Source organism: Lepidochelys olivacea, assembly GCF_965140295.1.
Source record: "Lepidochelys olivacea isolate rLepOli2 genome assembly, chromosome: 2".
In the NCBI taxonomy this organism is placed as follows: domain Eukaryota; kingdom Metazoa; phylum Chordata; order Testudines; family Cheloniidae; genus Lepidochelys; species Lepidochelys olivacea.
The window spans coordinates 67307729-67328398 of NC_140412.1; the positions used below are offsets into that span (position 1 = coordinate 67307729).

A 20670-nucleotide genomic window follows, 5' to 3' on the forward strand; every position below is an offset into this window, starting at 1 on the left:
CACTGAGTCACTAAAGAGTGCTAGAGAAGGTGACTACTCTGCATCCTTATCCCTCTCTAAGCAGAAGGAGTACCCTGATATCAGAACACACACACACTGGATTAGTGCTCAAACTGACCCTTCTCCCTGGGTTCTTCTTTTATTGGAAGTCAAAATAATGATAACACAATAAGCTAGGCTGCTCTTAGGAATTCCCTCCAGAACCTCTCTGTCCCAGACCCTAGTCACCTCTGCCCAGAAAGCCACTCCCATCTATTTTTATCCAAGATGGTGCTAGTGAGCCAGCAAGAATCAGTCAGCAGCCCCAGGCAGGGTTCTAACAGTGTGTGTGAGGGGTAGGTGGGTACAGAGTGGTAAGGACATGAGAGGAACAGTTTCTGAGTGAGGTGGGATGGAAGGATGTTTCTGAGCTCCAGAAGTTCTCAGCCTATAATGAAGTAGGTAGCACAGGAAAAGGTTCTGAGCCTGGAAGTTTAGGTGAGCAGGACCTTGGATTTTGAGCCAGAGGGAAGAGTGAGGTCAAAGGGGGCGGGGCTTCAGAGGTATATGTGAGATGAATAGGAAAGGATGAGTTCTAGGTTTTGAGCTAAAGGGAAAGAAGATCTGGAATATGGTGGGGTCAGGCTGAAGGAGATTTCTGAGCAGGAATGGGTTAGGTTAGATGGAGAATCTGATGGGGTCAAAGTTTCTGAAAGGGGAGGGAAATGGCAGAATTGAGTGTAGGTGAGTGGGGAGAAAGGATTATAAGGATGTGCATGAGAAAGGGGTTAATTGATGAAAGAGGGTTTTGATCCTGTAAGGTGCTGAAAGTTCAGTATATTCTTTGGAGCTTTGCTGGATCAGGACTAGAGTGTCCAGATCCAGCCAGGAGCCTGACTAAATTGGTGGTGTGCAGACAGGAGGAAGATAGATCAGGAGATAAGAGCTAGACTGGAAGAGGGAGAGGGAGGCTGGGACTAGTCAAAAACAGCAAAATGAGGCTAATGCTGTTTTCTCCTACTCCTGCCCTCTGCTGTAACTGTGTCCATGCTTTTCATTTTGACAGTGACAGATGCTTGGAGAGGGAAAACAATCTTTTTCTTCCCATTTTCCTATTAATCTCTCATTCCCAGCCCAAATCTTCCCCTGACTCCCTTGAAAATTTAGTCAATCTGCAGGGAGAGCATAAAGTGTGGTAGGGTGCTGTGGCAGAAAATTCAGGGAACTATGGTAAGTACTTGGGGCACCAGCTACCACCGTCTGTATGTTGGCTAGTCATCTCCTATATTGCTAAACTTGAACTATAAACTGTAGTTGATAAATCTACATGACAGATCAAAACACACCTGAGAGACCTTCAAATTATTAACTATTACAGCTCTTTGATTACTTTGGAATCTGCTGATACCAGCTCAAGGCCGTCTCTGCAACTGTCCAGATTAAGTCTCTCAAATTTTTTTTACAGAGATATCAGTCAGAATGAAGACATAATAGTTTCTATCCAGAAATGGTTAATTAATAGCTTGCCTAGGTTATTTAAGTTCAATTAAGTAAATTCGTGCCCCTGATCTATATAAAAAGTGGCTGTTTGATTTGTCATTTGCATGACTCTCAGTCTTTAAAGTGTACCAAGCTACTCTTTTTCACTGTAATTTGAAAAGTTCACTGTAATTGTCTGAAATGTTAGCAGCATCTTTGATCTGGGGAATAGTGATGATACTATGCTGTTGTTTTTGGTTTGTTCTGGGACTAAGAAGGAGGTAAGGTTTCTTTTTAAACATATCCCAACTCTAATTTCTGTAAAAAGATAGTATGTATATAGCTGAGACAAAACTAGTCTGAACATTGGCAGATGGATACGTAAAGGATAACAACGGTGATGTTGGTGTTTGTTCTTTGAAATCTTTATATTCTAATGGCATTTTTTGTGCACATAAATTTAAAAAAAAAACAAGCAGGCTATGCAGATCTATAGTCATGACTAACAGAAGATAGAGATACAAAGAAAGGAGGAATCCATTTGCAAATGAGGTTATCATCATTTGGAACATTAAGGATCTGATTTTTCAGAAGTGCTTAGTATGTGCAGCTTCTGTTGAAATCAACAGGATTTACAGGTGCTCAGTATTTTTGTGAAATCAGATCCTACATGTTTGTGCTTCTGATTACAGATGACTGTTTTATCCCTTATACCTTTTTCATTTTCTTTTCTGTATCAATGTAGTTTAATCTGGACTGCAGCCATATTGAATGACTTTTAATGCTAGTTATCATTCGTCTTGTTTATTGTATTGAGTAAATACTCTCAAGTCTTTATCCTATTGGCATGTGCTCTGTACAGAAACAAAGAAATTAATTAATATATTTACTATAAAAAGTGGCTCTTTGACTTGTCTTTTGCATCACTCTCTGGTTTTAAAGTGTACTGTACTGTTAGCTACTCCTTTCCACTTGAAACTCCTGAAATTTCACTCAGATTGCCTGAAATGTTAGCAGCATCTTTGATCTGGGGAACAGTGATCTTCTGTAAGTTGTAATACTTTGGCTTCATCTTGGTTGTTGGGTTTAGTGTACAGGCGCTGGGCGGTGTTGTGACCTATGCTATACAGGTTAGATTAGGAGGTGATTGTAGCAGGATGATCTGTAGCCTTTAAGGGCCTGCAGAGTTAGGGAGCAGCAGGCTGTGGCTTAAAGAGAAGCCCAGCAGGCAGCTTTTGGGAACCAGCTGATCCAGCTCGGAATCAGATCCAGTCATTAGCTTCTGCTTAGCTAGATCAGCTAGTTCCCAACACAGGCTTGCTGGGCTTCTCCTTAAGCTATAGCCTGCTGCTCCCTAGCTCTGCAGGTGGTTAAAGGCGCAGACCACCCTACTACAACAGTCTGGAGGTCCCTTCTGACTTTAATCTCTTTGACATGTATTATTTAAAAGTTATTAGTGACTTACTGTGGGTGTCCATATCCAGGAATACAGTTATTTGGATCCCATTCAACAAAGCACCTGAACACATGCTTAATTTTAAGCATGTGCTTAAGTGCTTTGTAGAAATAGGGCCTGTAAGCAAAACTCCCATTGATTTCAATGGTGCAGAATCAGACCCAAGAGGAACATGCAAACAACAATACTGTAATACTCTTTCTTTGGTGGGTTCAAAGGCCTCAGCATTCAGTGTGCTAGAGAATTGTGCAAGCCAAAGACCGACCAAATAAATAAAGTAATCCTATCTTCATGTCTCTGGAAGTCCAAATGATGCTTGTCCATCCATCTTCTATTCCTCCTTTCTTTCTGTCCATTAGAACTGTTAATAATAAGTTTTTTATACAGTCTTAATTGAGTGTGTATTTGAGGTAATGTTATCTATTTTAGAATTTGCAGAGCAATTAAGGGCCCAATCCTGAGCAACTAAGGGGTTGATTCTTGCAAAGTGCCATGCATCCTCAACTCCCAAGGGGCATTGAGGTAGTCAGCAACTCCCAGCATCAGGCTCTAGAGCAGAGGTGGGCAAACTACAGCCCGTGGGCCACATCTGGCCTGCGGGACCGTCCTGCCTGACCCCGAGCTCCCGGCCAGGGAGACTAGCCCCCAGCCCCTCCCCAGCTGTCCCCCTCCCCTGCAGCCTCAGCGCACCACGCCGCCAGCACTCTGGCCCGCTGCTCCTGCTGGGCAGCACGGCAGCGTGGCTGGCTCTGGCATGATAAGGGGGCAGGGGTCCTGGGGGGCAGTCAGGGAGCAGGGGGCAGTCAGGGAAAGGGGGAAGGGGGGGTTGGATAGGTGTGGGAGTCCTGGGGGGCCTGTTAGGGGGCGGGGAGGTATGGATAGGGGTCAGGGCAGTCAGGGGACAGGGAGAAGGGGCGGTTGGATAGGGGGTGGGGTCCCAGGGGGCGGGTAGGGGCGGTCAGGGGACAAAGAGGAGGGGGGTTGGATGGGTCGGGGGTTCTGAGGGGGGCAGTTAGAGGGCAGGGGCCAGGTTGTTTGGGGAGGCACAGCCTTCTCTACCAAGCCCTCCATATAGTTTTGCAACCCCAATGTGGCCCTCGGGCTAAAAAGTTTGCCCACCCCTGCTCTAGAGGGGCTGAACCTGCACTACTGAAGGAGTTTTGCCATTGACTTCAGCTGGAACAGGGTCAGGCCCTAGGTGCTTAGGGCTCTATCCTGTTCCCGATAAAGTCAATAAGAGCTGGGCCAATGACTTTAATGAGAGCAAGTGTGGATTATTACTAACAGAAACTACAAACCAGAAATTCTGGACCTCATTCTGCACAGCATTACTTACGTGAGGATCACTTATTTATTTGAATAATAGAGTGATATAGCGTCAGTTCAAACTACATTTTTTGTTGTTCTTGGATTCTAATAAGGCTTCTGTAGGCTGTTAAGGTCATTCTTTCTAAGATACTATAGACCTCATCATGGATTTGTTATGAAACGGAGGGCAATTTCCTATCAACACTGATAGAAACTGAATGTTCTAAATAGACCGGTATCACAATCTTATTTAGCTGGCTAAGCTGAAGGACAGGTCTTAATTTATAACCCTAATTTGTAACATTTGTTTGTAACTTGTAGGCGTCCAGGTGAGCCGCCAGTGGAAAATGGGCTACTTCCATATCTGGGCTGCGCTTTGCAATTTGGTGCCAACCCTCTTGAATTTCTCAAAGCAAGACAAAAGAAATATGGGCACATTTTCACTTGCAAAGTGGCTGGAAAATATGTTCATTTTCTCACTGACCCTTTTTCATACCATTCAGTGATACTCCAAGGAAGGCATCTGGACTGGAAAAAGTTTCACTTTGCTGCTTCTGCAAAGGTACCGCTTTAAAATTATAGTAGTATTTTAACATATTTTAATATTTAATATGAAAAATATCAACATGGTCAAGTCAGACTGTACCTAGTTAATCTATATGTGACTTTTCAGTATGTCTGCCTGTCTGAAAGATAGTTTGTCTCCTGGCTCAAATCTACCAACAATGTGTAATACTAAAGCAAAAGTACAGCACAAGATGGTTTGCACTATTGTGAATTTATATTGAATTGACTAATTTTAAAAACAAATTACTACTTGTGAAAGATGCCAGATTAGCGGCCCTGGAAACTGAAATCCTCTATATATCCACAGAGCAGGTCTGGTATAGACTCCCATCAGTACAAGTTTCTTCCCATTAGCCTAGCATTGTTCTTCAGTCAGTAGTTGGAAGGGTCACCTCTAGAAGTCTCATTCAGGCCATTCAAACCTTGGCCTTTCTGCCAACAGAATAACAGTTATGGTGTTGGCTGTGTAATGTAGAAGCCTGTGTCCTAGAATCAAAATTCTAGATTAATCCACACACTCATTTCACTGAGGACCTCAAACAACACTTAGATAGTAATGGTCACTACTGATTTATCCCTTTATTTGCCCTGCAGTGACACCCTGAGAAGCAAATATACATCTGTAAAATAGAATGTGTCTTTACAAATCAGTTTAATCTTACCTCAGACCACAAACACTAAAATGCCTTAATCATAACTCAGGCTACATCTACACTGCAGTTGGACATCCATGGCTGGCCCATGCCAGCTGACTTGGGCTCACGGGGCTCGGGCTAAATGCATCGCTGGCAGGTATAAGAGGCTTGGGGAGACTAAGCCTCCCCAAATGGGGCACGAAATGATGGATGCGGCACACCTCCCTTTGGAGTCAGGCTGGCCAGCCGCCTTTGGAGCACCCCTGCTGGAAGCTCCTGAAAAGTAGGGAGGGCCACTGGTGCCTGGACTGTGGCCCTTCCCGTGCTCTGCCCCAAGGCCCCATTCCTACTTGGCCTTTCCTCCCATAGCCAGACCCACGCTGAACATCTTCCCCCTGAGGCCCCCCCCTTGCTCCGCCTCTTCCTGCCCCCACTCAGTCTCTTCTCCCAAAGCCCCTGTCTGCCACTTGCTTCTCTCTGCCCCTGTTGCTTGCCCCTAAGGCGGGAGGGGGGGGGGCAGAAAGGAGTAGGTGGAGAAGAGTGAGTGGTGGACAGGGTGACCTTGGGAGAAGGGGTGGAGAGGGACAAGCAGCGGGGGCTTCAGGGGAAGGGCCTTGGGAGGGGGGCAGAGAGGAGCAAGCAGTGAGTAGGCGGGGGTCCTCAGGAGAGGGAGTGGAGAGGAGCAAGTGTCGGGCAGGGGGTCCTCAGGGGAGGAAGTTGAGAAGAGCAAGTGGTGGGCAGGGGGTCCCTGCGGAGAGGGACAAGCAGCGGGTGGGGGGGTGTCTCAGGGGAAGGGGCCTCGGGAGAGGGGACAGAGAGGAGCAAGCGGCAGGCAGAGGACCTCAGGAGAGGGGCCCTTTGGGGAGGGGGGCAGAGAAAAGTGAGCAGGGGGGCTTTGGGAGAGGGGGCGGAGAGAAAGAGTGGCAGGTGCAGGGCCCTCAGGGGAAGAGACAGAGTGAAGATGCAAAGAGGCAGAGTGGGGGCGAAATCTTGGGTAGGGTGACCAGATAGCAAGTGTGAAAAATCAGATCAGAGGGTGGGGGTAATAGGCGCATATATAAGACAACACCCCAAATATTGGGAGTGTCCCTATAAAATCGGGACATTTGGTCACCCTAGCCTTTGGGGGAGGAGGCTGAGCAGGGGCAGAGCCTCAGGCCACAGTTCAGGCGCTGGTGCCCCCGTCCAGTTGTGAGCTGGAGCCGGTTTGCAGCGGTTCGCTGGAACCAGTTGTTAAATTTAGAAGCCCTTTTAGAACCGGTTGTCCCGCTTCTAAATTTAACAACCGTCCAAAAGTGGCGCCTTTTGCTCCGGGGCTGAAGCACCCACTGGGAAAATTTGGTGGGTGCAGAGCCACTTGCCTCTCAGCTCTCGCAGGCTTCCTGCGCGAAAAACGGAAACGGGGCGGAGAAGCCGAGCAGAGCGGAGCGTTCAGGGGAGGAGGCAGAGTGGAGGTGAGCTGGGGCCGGGCGCAGGGCGGGGAGCTGCTGGTGGGGGCTCTGTACCCACCAAATTTTCCCAGTGGGTGCCTAAGGCCCCACTTTTGGCCAATTATCACTTTACAGATTTGACAGTTCTTACTATATGTCCCAGTGTTAAATTATGAAGATGACATCTTGGCTATGATTTCCCTTGTAAATTATTATTTACCAAGGTTGTGGTGATCCTCATTTATCTTTCATACAATTTATTTGGTGGCAGGCTTTTGGACATGGCAGTATTGACCCACGTGATGGAAACACCACTGAAAATATGCATCAGACTTTCATTAGAACCCTGCAAGGTAATGCCCTGAATTCCCTCATTGAAGCTATGATGAAAAACCTACAATATGTCATGCTGCAATCAAGTACATCTAAACTGCATTCCAACACCTGGGTAACAGATGGGCTGTATGCATTTTGTTGCCGGGTGATGTTTGAATCTGGCTTTTTAACGCTTTTTGGTACAGAGTTTAATTCAACCCAAGACCAGAATCTATCTCAGCAGGAAACCCAGAGAGCACTTATTCTAAATGCTCTTGAAAACTTCAAGGAATTTGATAAAATCTTCCCAGTCCTTGTCGCAGGCATGCCTATCCATGTGTTCAAGAGCGCCCACAATGCACGGGAGAAGCTGGCAGAGGCTCTGCTCCATGAGAACCTCAGAAAAAGGAGCAACATCTCTGAGCTCATCACTCTCCGTATGTTCTTAAATGACACTCTGTCTACTTTTGATGATAAGGAAAAAGCAAAAACCCACCTGGCTGTACTATGGGCTTCACAAGCTAACACAATACCCGCTACTTTCTGGAGCTTGTTCTATCTTATTAGGTAAGTAGCAGTGTTTGCAGTTTCTAAAGGAAAATAACTTCTTGACTTTGTTGCCACTCAGAAATTGTCTCAGCATTAAGGGCCAAATTCTGCTCTTGGATGAATGTCAAATCTAGGTCCCACTGACGTCAATGGCAAAACTCCTATAGACTTCTGCGGGCCCAGGATTTTGTCCTGCATAAGTAAGACTTCCACAGAAACCCCTCTCATGCTGCCCAGGGAAGGAGATGGTCCCACATAGGGTTTTTCTACATTAGAGAAATTTACTAAAAATATCTCGTCTAATGCTGTGAGCCCTGGTATAGAGAAGACTCCTGCAGCCACAGATGCTTTTAATGCTATGTTAATTAAACCTTCAGAGCAAATCCTAAACAACACAGTATTAAAAACACCAGTGCCTGTGGAAGTCTTGATTACGCTAGGGCTCTCAACAGTAGGTCCTGTGGGACATTTTTAGATCATTGCCCTAGAATCAACAAGGTTTTATTGCACACTTTTGTTTATCTGCCCACTTGTTGGATTCGCAAATATATATTGGCTGCTTTACAGGAAAAGAAAATGAGGCTTCTGCAGAGCTTATGTTGATGTAGCACTGTTGAAGTTAATGGAGCTACACCAATTTGCACCATCTGAGGATCTGACCCATAGGTCCTGATTCTTCACTCTGCTGCTCTCTTTTCACTCTGGTGTAACTCCCCTACATGTCTTAAAAAAAACCCCAAGCTAAATTTCTAAATCTGTACTTTTCAAGATGAGACTTTACACTGCCTACCTACATTTCTGTGATAAATTGACATAACATTAAAAAACACCATACCTACCTGCATTAATGATGATGATTGAGATTTAGATAGCACATTTCATTCAAAAATCCATAAGTGGTCTATTAACTTTACAAACATGATCCTGAAGTACTTGGGCACGCCCATTGATTTCCATGGAAGTTCTGTGCCCCCCAAGGACTTTGGGATTAGAACCTGTATATCTGTTTAAAATCATGTTCTCCATTACTAACATCTGCCATATCTGTATGGAAGACCAGAAAGTGAAGGATACATTATTTAATTTAAACTATGGGGAGACTTTTTTTTTTTTTGGTAGGCAGAATGTAATTGTCCAACTGGATATAATTCAGGACAGCTGATAATGTGAATGTGATCTAGATTTTTAGCTGCAATGGGGCTATCTCCTAATCTAGGATTGATCACTATATTCCTTATTCTTGGCATTGCTTAACAGACATGTCATTATTTAACATCATTATACACATTAATTTGGTCTTGCTCAAAATTGGATACTGAACAAAATCTTTGAAGACCTTTTCAGTGTTTTGAACAACCAGGATTTTGCCAATAAAATAAGTATACTTATATTTTTTTTCTAGGTTCTTACGTAGCTTTTTTGTTATACATCCATGGATTAACAAACTACACTGTAGACAGGAAAAAATGAATATCATATTTAACAGCAAACCTTTTGAACATTCCTTAAGTTACAAGTAACAAATATTTTTGTTTCTGGCATATTGATTTTAGGAGCCCAGAAGCAATGAAAGCAGCTACTGAAGAGGTGCAAAAAACACTGGGAAATGCTGGTGAAAAGATCAACTTTGATGGCAAATGTATCTCCTTGAATCGAAAACAACTGGATAATATGCCAGTATTAGGTATGGTCACCACATGTAACAGTACCAGGAACACCCACTTTCAGATATTTTTCTATCTATAGTCAATAAAACACTTCCTATGAAATGCTAAATGACTATCCAACAGCAGGATAATAACGCTACACTGTATCCTTAGTTAGCAAAGGCCACACTTCTCAGCAGTCCTCATGTCTGTGGTGTGGGGATTATCAGAATTTTGAAAGGAATCCCATTTTTCCCATGTAATTTCATGTATGAGTAATGCTTAAGTACTATGTCATGCAGCACCAATGATCTATAGGTAAGTCAAAGTAAGGTTGTATTTTGTTTTTGTTAAAGGACTAAGATCAAAAAGAAGGATCTTACCATATATGGAGTTAAAACTAATGCTTGAGAAATGTTAAACAATGAATTTCTAACAACATGGCTAAAAGCATTATTATGATGATGCATATTTTTTAAAATATGGGTAACATTTTCAAAAGCACCCAAGTGACTGAGGAGCTCACTCCCAAGTCACTTAGGCCCCTGTTAATGTCAATGGAAGTTAGGAGCCTAAGTAATTGTGAGGATCTGGGCCTTACAGCTTTTGAAATTGTTGCCCTATAGTTACTGGTGGGGGGAGGTTCAATGTACTTTTTTTTTTTTTAAATCATTTTTTTTGTCAATATCATTCTCCTCCCTTGAGCTCTAAGGTTTAGGAAGATACTGCCACACTATTCTGATTTTTTTTTCCTCCACATCTTTCTCCAGCATCTTTATTCCATTCCCATCTTAGTGCAGGTTCATTTCCCAGTCTCAAATATTTTGTGCCTCCACTTTCTAATGTTTCCCTGGGAGGAAAGTGGAATGTCCTCCCAAGATGATCCGCACAGCGGGTTACCTCTGCACAGACCTCGCCGCTCCCTAGTAGGGCAAAGAGGTGTCTGTCACCTCTGCTGCAGCATCCTCCCATCCCCACAATCCTCCAGTGGAGTAGGAGCCCACAGCTGGAGACTGGTTGGGCAGGGGAGAGCTGAAGGTAGGGCTAGGAGCTGTGTATTGAGGGACCTGCAATTTCAGGTGGTGGAAGAGGTTTTTTTTCCACAATGGTGAGGCAAATCCCTCTGAGGAACAATTTTAGGGGGAGGCCACAAAGGGATCTTGTCTGTTTTCTCCCTATCCAGCCCCCTTTTTTGTTTGTTTCCTTGGGAAGAGTGATCCAGGTCACAGTTTCGTTTTCATATCAAATTGACTTGAAATTGGAATGATAAACAAAAATAGATCTGCAAACTAGGGTCCTTGATTTCAAAAGGGAAAACTTTTAAAATAGTAAGAGAATTAGTTAGGCAAGTTGACTGGCCTGAAGAACTTGGAAGGCTTGGAATTACTTGAAGACAAAGTTGCAGGAACTATCTGGAGCCCGCATCTTAGCTCTATTCATTTTAGCAGTTTCCTTCTCTCCATAATATTGCATGTTTATAGAAGATTACAGGCAATTTAAACTGTGCAGCCTTCCCAAGGGAATACATAGATTCTTTTCATATTAATAATTTTCTTTTTCTCTCTCTACAGATAGTATTATCAAGGAAGCAATGAGGTTGTCCAGTGCATCCATGACTGTCAGAGTGGCTAAGGAGGATTTCACCTTGCACTTGGATAATGACTCCTACAACATCCGCAAAGATGACATTGTAGCTCTTTATCCTCAGCTGCTGCACTTTGATCCAGACATCTATGCTAATCCCTTGGTGAGTGATTACAGTGACATACAAACTTCCTGTTCCAGGAGATGTTAACTGCCTGTTAACAAGGCATCTGGCGTCAGTGCCCTGGTGGTTGGTGCTTCACTCTACCACGCATGTCCTGGATTTATGCCTGGGAACTCCCTGAACAGGTAGGGGTTGGGAGCGCAGTGGAGGCAGCAAAATCAGCCCTGGCCTCTTCCATCGCTCCGCAGAGAATTCTTTAGCTGAGCAAAAAAGTAGCGTTGATAGGTTTAAAGGCAGCTCCCTTCAGCCTTCCTCAGCCAGGAAGTGGTGGTGTTTCAAGAGAGGACAAGAGAAGGGGAAGTCCTTAAGGACATACAGTGGTGATGCGGGAAGTGGCACAAAGTCTTCCAATTTGGACATATGTACAAAAAGCTAGATTGCAGCTGTTCTGTGTGTGGGTCAGTAAAAGGCAAGGAGAGGTCCAAAAAGCTTTCCAACAGTGATGCCCCTGCACAGGGGTGGGTATTCTGCTACCCCAAGTGGCAGAGCTGCTCAGGGTAAGGGGTCTTGCAGAGGCTAACCTCTCCCAAAAGGGTTTAGAGGACGGGAAGCATGGCCAGCCACAGAGAAGGAGCATACTGTGCATTGGCTGCTCTTCCCAGAAGGCATTGTGTCAGTGCAGTTGCACATCCTTCCCTCCCTGCATAATCTGGCTCTAATAGACATTAAACTTTCAACTTTCATTACAGACATTCAAGTATGATCGCTATCTCGATGAGAATAGAAAAGAAAAGACTATCTTCTATCGCAACGGTCACAAGTTAAGATATTACTACATGCCATTTGGATCAGGAATAGCAAAATGTCCTGGAAGATTATTTGCTGTCCATGAAATCAAACAGTTTTTGACTTTGGTACTTTCATACTTTGAAATTGAGCTTCTTGACAGCAATGTGCCGTGTCCTTCTTTAGACCAATCCCGAGCAGGGCTGGGTATTTTACAACCAACTAATGACATTCATTTCAAGTACAGATTAAAATGTCTGTGAATATATAAAACATTTTACCTATAGGAGAAAAAATAAGTATCAAGATTATCACTGATCTAAAAACTCCAAACAGATTACACCATAATGCTAATGCATTGCAATGTGAATAGCACACAGTGCTGGTAGGGATTACAGAAATGGTTGTTTTTCCTTCCACCAGGCTTTTCATATGCAAATTGAGATTTTTGTACTGGGGAATCCGGCATACATTTTCTTTTCTGCCAGCAAACACAACTTCTTCCTGTGAACGGAATAAGAATATTCCCCTCTGAGTTAAATAATTTCCCCATATTTGCTTGTAAACAAATTTTTGCCATGTTCATAGATGAAAGGTCTTATATTTTTTTTCATTATTGTAACATTTTTGTTGTATAATGGCATAATACTTTATGTTTTCATGGAAAAACTAGCATAGTTTTTGAGGAAAACCTACAAAATGTTTCACGTTTTAGTGAAACTGCACCAACTTGTACTATATTCCTGGTGTGAGAATCTCTTCACAAAACTCTAACCACATGGGCGTGAATCTAATTGACTGAGGGAGATGCTTCTCTCAGTTGTCTGCTCTTTCGTCATTTTTCAACAGTCCAATGTCATAAAGCACTGGGCTCAGCCATGATTCGTTTCTCTATTCCATACGATTCTATTCATTTCAGTGTTCCAAACTGGGCATTTAACATCATACAAGACCAACTAAATTTGGATGGATTTTCTTAGGAAAATTTCTTCAGGGTAGAAGAGGTAGTTTTGTTGTCATCTGTCAATGAAAAAAACAAATGAGAATCTAATCTACAGTTGTTTTTTCCCCATTCCTTGCATGATTTCAGGGATTGAAGGTCTGATCTTGCAAACCTTACTCATGAGAGTAACCTCTGTCCAGGAAGAGATCACATAAAGAGCTCTTAGCCATTTCTAAACTGCATATACAGGCAAAAATTCCATTGCAATTTATAAGAGTTATTCCTAAATTAGGAATTTGGGATTGAGCCCTAAATCTGCTTTAGATTTGCCATCTGCTTCCCTTCTCGCTAGCCTTTATTTTAAATATTCCTGGACAAAGAAAAAGAAAAGGTTCTGCTATTTGTAATTATTTATTACCCATATTTTGTCTTCTAATTTTATTTACTCACTTTTCATTTTCAAAAGAGAACTGGTAAAAGCAGAAAATGACACTCTATCACTTCATGTCTGTCTTAGCGTTTTAACTGTTATGTACAATGTAAATACAGTTTAATTTCTTATTGTAGCTGATATGGATGTAACCTTAAAATATGGATTATTTTCATAGTTTTGTCAATCATATTTATGTATAATCCATTTACCATACATTGCTGCTCCCACCTAAAGTGTGTTAGAAGTACAGTAGTATGCTACTCATACACAGCATGGAAGGCCTTGCTGCCTTTACAGTATGGCTCCTTTCCTCTTAAAAAAAGTTCTTTTTAAAAATCAGTGTTGGTGGAGGTGGTGGGATATGGTATGCAGCATATTCTTCCACTATGAAAAGTAGTAACTAGTAGAATGAAAACACAAAACAATGGGGAAAGACTATGAAAACACTTCCTCTACTGTTTTAAATATATTTATTGATAAATTAATTTTGCATTACTTTTACTTTATTCCAGGTTCCCTGGAACATTTCAGCCTCCATCTTCCTTCTCCTATCCCCTTTAATTTAGCTGCCTTTTCAGCGGCACTTTGTGGCCTAACATGCTACTTTCAGTTCACTTTGTATTTTGAAAACTAACTTGGAAGTGTTAAACAGTTGCTAATGTTGACCTCTATCACCACCTTCCACAGAGATACCTATGGGAAGGAGAACATATGAACAAATTCTCTCCCAGAATTCCATGGGGACAGGTGCAGGGTCTGCATCTTGTGGAATGGGTATTGATTTTAGCCCCAAACTCTACTGATTGTGAGGAATCCACAAGAGGCACAAAGACCTATGTTCGATCTGAGGACCTAAAAGAAAAGGAGTACTTGTGGCACCTTAGACTAACCAATTTATTTGAGCATAAGCTTTCGTGAGCTACAGCTCACTTCGTCCGATGAAGTGAGCTGTAGCTCACGAAAGCTTATGCTCAAATAAATTTGTTAGTCTCTAAGGTGCCACAAGTCCTCCTTTTCTTTTTGCGAATACAGACTAACACAGCTGTTACTCTGAAATCTGAGGACCTAGTAACTTTTCCCCTCCCATTGCTTCCTGGCAGTGCAGCTCCACTTGAGACAGCTAGCGGGCTTTCCCCCTGACCATGTCCGCCCCTCTTAAAGGTGTTTCGCACTGTACAGAGGGTGTGTGCATTCAAGTAGCACAGCCCCAGAGTCTATTATCTTTTCTGGATAATGTCTATGGGTAATGTCCATGGGAGGATGATGAAAGGGGTGAAAGTAAGGGGTTACAGTCTGGCACAGTGTACCGGTAAAAAGTGTCTGCCAGTCCCGGCCCCAACTGCCTTACTTTAACATCGCTGCCGCTTTTGCGCCCCCCGTCGGCGGCCCCTCCCGTAGCAAAGGAACCTGCTTAAAGCACTGCTGTGGCATTGCTTTATTGTCGCTGCCCCTTTTGCCACCCCAGGCTGCCAACAGAGGCGGGGGACAAAAGGAACAGCTGCCCCGGGGCCTGCGATTTAAAAGGGCCCAGGGCTCCAGGCCCTTTTAAATCGCTGCTGGAGCCCCAGCTGGCATGGGCCAGGCACCCTGGAAGGGCTGACCCCCAGCCCCGTCCCTTCCGCCCAAGGCCCCACCTCTTTCGGGGGTGGGACAGAGCTGGCCCCTATACCGGTAAGTTTTCAATTTTACTTTCACCCCTGGGTGATGCACCCTTTCCCCCAGTCTTTCAACTTCTTCTCCAGCTTGCCAGTTCCTACTACCTCTCTGCTCCTTCTAGGTAGCTGACCCAATAAACAGTCTTGCCTAGGGTTTGAGGAAGGGGATTGGGTGTGGTGCCACAGAGGCAACCAACCGCCCCATACATTCTGCACAGTAGCACTTTACATAACGGTTCAGTTATAAGCAATCTAGCCCTCCCATACCTCAGGGCTGGCTCTTAAATCCTCCTGCTAGTGCTTCTCTAGCACTTAAGAGCGCTCATGTGCCCCATTTAGGGAGTGATGCAAAGCTCACTGAAGCCAATGGAAAGATGCCCATTGCTTTCAGTGAGCTTTGGATAGATCCTTAACAAGCTGAATACACCAGAGACAACCTACATATGCAAACTGGCACTGTAGTAGCAGCAGCTTGGTCGTCAAGGAAAATGAACATCACTTGAGTAAAGCATTGTAAAGATCACGTTAAACATACTATTAATGAACTAGAATATGTTTGATATCGATTCAAATGCTAAAATTGCTGTTGCTCCCTATTATTAAAAATCTAGATGGAAAAAGTGCTTCCTTGCAACTTTCAGATGCCCTCCAACATTTGGTGATGGAAATAAGCTGAATTGTACTTTAAAAAAAATATATCGTTCCAATTAAAATAGTTGTAAAATATGTGATTTCTCTGTGTGTGTGTGTGTGGTTTTTATTTATACAGTTGTGGGTTGGGCTAAACCTTGCTGTCATGGGTCACACATAACCACTGCCCTTGAAGACAGCTGCAAAGTAAAAACCCCTTCACCTAATACAAAAGCATATGTGAGTTTACTCAGGAAATTTGAACCATGTTGGTGTAAGCAGTGTCAGGATGAGCTCCACCCTGACATCTGGTGGGGAGGTGTGGCAAGCTGTGGAAAAGAACTTCAGGGGCCGATCTCATTTGCATAGGCACACCCACCCCGCCTAGAATGAGACCATAGCTGCCCAAATGGTCACTTTGGCTGCTGTGGGATCCCCATTGTCTCTGTTATTGGGGCAGGAAGAATAAATTGTTATTGCCCTGATTATGGGAACTGTGCTTGGAACTGTACGTGGCCTTTTGTTATGATGGAGGGACTCACCATCAACTAAGCAGCACTAGCTAGGCAAGGGTCATGGGTTCCAAAACTCTGTGAATTGAGAGAGACTGGGGACAAGTATTAATACTTGGTGGCATGGGCCCCTTGGTGAGGGCCTTACATGCTAATTGCACTTCTTCCTCTCTCCACTGTGGAATATCAGAGCTAATTTTGATTCCATTAGGAGTCTAGTTACAGGCTGCTGAGCTCACTTTGGGCTAATGGTGCACCAGCACTGAGGCTCCCCTACTACAAGCTGAATTCACCTAAGAGCTGAAATCACTGAGCGTTGTGTTAAGTAGTGGGGGAGCCTGAAGATAGATTGTGGAGCAGTTTGTGGGACGGTTGGTGGAGCAGTTCATAGGACGGCAGGAGCTGCTTGTGGGACGCGGAGCAGTTCGTAGACCGGCTGGTGGAGCAGTTTGTGGGACGGCGGGAGCTGCTTGTGGGGAGCGCAGCAGAGTGGAGCGGAGCGAAGCGAAGGAGTTCGTGGGGCAGCTGGCGGAGCGGAGCGAAGGCCTATGGAGCTGTGGGGCGGTCAGCTTCAGATCATGTAAGGTGCCCCTTACCTCTCTTCCCCCCCCATCTCCACCCAGGTTGGGAGGTAAAGCTCTGCAGATAAACTTTCGAACTCTGGAGCTGCCCTGACCAGGGACAGAGACTTTTGGGTCATTGGACTTTTGGGACTTTGGGTGATTTTGGGTTGCTGGACTCAAGAACCAAAGGGAAAGGCCATGCCCCAATTTGCTTGGGGTGGGTTTTTTGCTCATGAGTTGTGTTACGAATCCGGTTGGTGGTGTTTCCCCAACATAATGCCACATTGTTTCTCTGTTATTAAAAGGCTTTTTGCTACACTCAGACTATGTGCTTGCGAGAGGGGAAGTATTGCCTCTTGGAGGCGCCCAGCGGGGGTGGTATATATTTGTCCCAGGTCACTGGGTGGGGGCTCGAGCCAGTTTGCATTGTGTTATTGGAATGAATCCCCTAGATATTGAACCCGGCCCTTGTTGCTGCCAACTCTGACGGGCAGAAGGGTTACATTGGCAAAGGGCGTTTGCTGGCCATTACATTGTTTGAATAAGGGGTGTGTAGGTGCAGGGGTGTGTGTGGGGGTTGTTTGGATAAAGGGGGAAGGGGTAAAGGGTAAAGAGCAAGACAGAGTGAGAAGCAGAAAGAAAGCCAAGCAGGCACAGCCTGGAAGCACAACACGTGGCCCTGGGAGAAGCCTAGAAAGAGACTTTTGGTTGGGATACTGGCTGAAAAAGGCCTGGACCTGTAAGCAAGGACACTGTCTCCCATTGTTCAATTCCTCCTTGTTCAGGCAAATGGGGTTTTGTAATTCTTTGCAAGTAAACAAAACTGCATCAAAGAAATGCCTGACTCTCATCAGTTTTTCCTCCTATCTGGAACAACTCAGAGCACCACAATTTGGGCTCCCCACTTGGGTCCAAAGTGGTAACAATACTGTATATTAGATAACTTTGCTCTAAAAATGAGTCCTCATAACACACAAAGCATTGAATGAAGAGAAGGCCTTGAGTGTAAAAGGAATTATATTAAATCCAGATCCCATGTAGAATGAATCTATGCTGGCATTGGGGCTGAAATGGTTGAAGAGGCATAAATGCAGCTAGCGCTCCCCAAGACATTTAGAAGCCGTGGCTTTGCAGTCTTCTCTCTTGTCACTGTATCCATGAACTTTGTTTTAAAAATGAGGTTGTTAAATAAAATTCTAGCCTGAGACTAAATCTTGAGGGCTCTCAAAAGGACTTAGCTGTTCTGGCCAACACTATTTTAAAAAGGTCTATTTTGTTGAATGATATTGTTATTCATGACACAATGAGAGAGGTGTTGGGCACTAAGCCCCCCCCCCCCCCCCCGGTTCTGGGCTGGTGCTGGAAATATGGGCAGGTTGCACCCCTGTCAAGATGGAAGAATGGTTGGGCCAAATTTGGGAGGCACTGTGACCCTATGCACCATGTTGCAATGACATTGACTCAAATTTGGCCCAGCCACTGCCCCTCCCCCCCCCTTCGCATTATGACAGAGCAACATCTGGGCCAAATAATAGTGGGGCTGCAACCACATGCAACAGCCTGGCCCCTCCCACTTTTGCAATCTTTCTGGTGTCCATGAGCACCCAGCACCCTGAGAGAAGTGGAGAAGGGGGCATTCCCAGTTCCGAGGAGGGTGGGAGGATTGGATCTGGGCTTTTGGTACCTCCTGGGGAAGTGGCGATGAAGAAGGAGATGGGGTCTGGGGCTCTCAGAACTGCTGGCCCCTGGTGGGGATGGTGCTCTTCAGCTTGACTGCCTTTCTGGGTAAGGGCTTGGTATTAGGTGTAGCGGGGAGAGCTCAGAGCTGGGTGTGAGGCAATGTGGAGCGCAGAATTCAGGCCTGGGTATGGGGCAGCAGGAGGAGAGTGTGTGTAGAATTGGATGCAGGGGAAAGAGTGCAGGTCTGGGTACAGAGGCTGGGGGTGGGGGAAGAAGGAGTGTGCTGGAGGAGAGAGCTTGGGGCTAGTTGCAAGGCAGAGGAGGGAGAGCTCTGGGTTCCCTCCTTAGACAAATGCTTGTTGTGTGGCTGGTGTGATTCGTATTTCCATAGCACTTGCCTCTTCCAAGTGCTGTTCAAACGTTAACCAGCTCACCCTACTAAAAGTCTGGCTGCATCTCTCAATCACAGCAGACCAGCCAGCCTTCAAGCCTCCTCTGAACAAACAGGGCACCTCCTTAGCACAGTCCAACTTCCCTTATCTCTTGCCCTGTTGTAGGGAGGACCAATGGATGTGGATAAATTGGAGAGAGTCCAGCGAAGGGCAACAAAAATGATTAGGGGTCTGGAACACATGACTTATGAGGAGAGGCTGAGGGAACTGGGATTGTTTAGTCTGCAGAAGAGAAGAATGAGGGGGGATTTGATAGCTGCTTTCAACTACCTGAGAGGTAGTTCCAGAGAGGATGGTTCTAGACTATTCTCAGTGGTGGAAGAGGACAGGACAAGGAGTAATGGTCTCAAGTTGCAGTGGGGGAGGTTTAGGTTGGATATTAGGAAAAACTTTTTCACTAGGAGGGTGGTGAAACACTGGAATGCGTTGCCTAGGGAGGTGGTGGAATCTCCTTCCTTAGAAGTTTTTAAGGTCAGGCTTGACAAAGCCCTGGCTGGGATGATTTAATTGGGTATGGGTCCTGCTTTTGAGCAGGGGGTTGGACTAGATGACCTCCTGAGGTCCCTTCCAACCCTGATATTCTATGATTCTATGAATGCCCTGCTACCTACTTCATTGTCTGCAAAGGTAAAATGTCAGCCCTGCACCTTCTCTTCAAATATACCTCACATTTTGATCCACCTCTCTCAGGCTTCTTCTTGTGTCCTTTCTCCTTTATTTATACTCCTCTTTGCCCTCCTCCTTTCTCCTCCTCCTCACACTGTCCCTCCTTCAGTTTTCCTTCTCTTAAATCCCCTCTCTCCCTATCTCAGACTCCCACTTTTAGGCTTCAGCTGAGGGCCACACTCCCCAGGGGACAATATTGATGCTGTGAGGCTGAGTGCTGTTTGTACGAGCCTCCTAGCCAGCAGGTACAGTCAGGGCTCTCTGTGCCAGAGGCTCTCCTGCTCAGTTCAGAGGGAACATGGAGGGTGCATAGGAGAGGACAATGCCTGTGGCACAGAGAATGTTGTACTCTGCCAGCTGAGGAAAGAGAAGAAAAATCTGCCTGACTCCTGCCCAATGCAGTAACAGCTCAGTTTGGCAAAAAAATTGAACTTTTGTCCTAGAAGAACTGGAAATCAACAAACAGAGGGAAATGGGATGGGTTGTGGTTTGAGGTCCTACAAATCAGCCCAGAGATACTGCTGTGGCAGAAGCAGGTAGTGTCCCACAGTGCTCTTGTGCAGTAGCTAGAAAATTTTCTGGGTCAGCTAGGTAGGACTGTACAAACTGCACTACACCTGATCAGAGAATATTAATGGACTGGGCTGATCGATCACGGGTTTGACCGGAACCCAGATCTACCCTGATTTCAGGTCCTAGCTAATTTTTTCTCACCACACCTTTCAGAACCTTCCCCTGCCAATCTTTCCTGTAAATTATTTTGTAAATCCTCAGTCTAACTTTCTAAATTCATTGCTTTCAGTGTTCCACTATTGCCATACGAAAGAAGAAGTGGATTATAACTTCAGTCAGGATGTCCTGAAACACATTTATAATCAATCTCCACATATTATATATCCTGGAATTTAGTTCATAATTATACCATCTTCCTTCCACACATACTTTTATTCTGTGTTCCGAAGCAACAATATTATCCAGATGCTATTTTATAAAATTTCCGCACATAGATTGCTTTAGAACTTGATCGCTATTTGAATGTCTTTGTATTTTGCCTGTATTGTTCACAAATAGTTTTACATATGCAAAGCAAAAGTAGAAATCTCAGTTTGTATTAATATAAAATGCTAAACCTTAGGATAGTCTCAGACTATAAATAGCTCCTTCAGGAGAAGATGAAGGAGACTTTCACTTAATTTAAAAAAGTCCATAACTCACTCATGATACATGCTTGACTTAAACCTGTAAAAGCAAGGACACTCATAGATAACACCAAGCTTC

The 20670-nt window shown here is 44.6% G+C and overlaps 1 protein-coding gene across 1 annotated transcript; it reads left to right on the forward strand.

Moving 5' to 3' along the window:
• Nucleotides 1–1659: 1659 nt before the first annotated feature.
• Nucleotides 1660–12121, forward strand: CYP7A1 (cytochrome P450 family 7 subfamily A member 1; the record flags this gene model as incomplete). Its single annotated transcript, XM_084618938.1, has 6 exons — nt 1660–1739; nt 4544–4784; nt 7126–7736; nt 9272–9402; nt 10936–11111; nt 11822–12121. 6 exons carry the CDS (start codon nt 1660–1662, stop codon nt 12119–12121), a joined length of 1539 nt encoding a protein of 512 aa, XP_084475064.1.
• Nucleotides 12122–20670: the final 8549 nt, after the last annotated feature.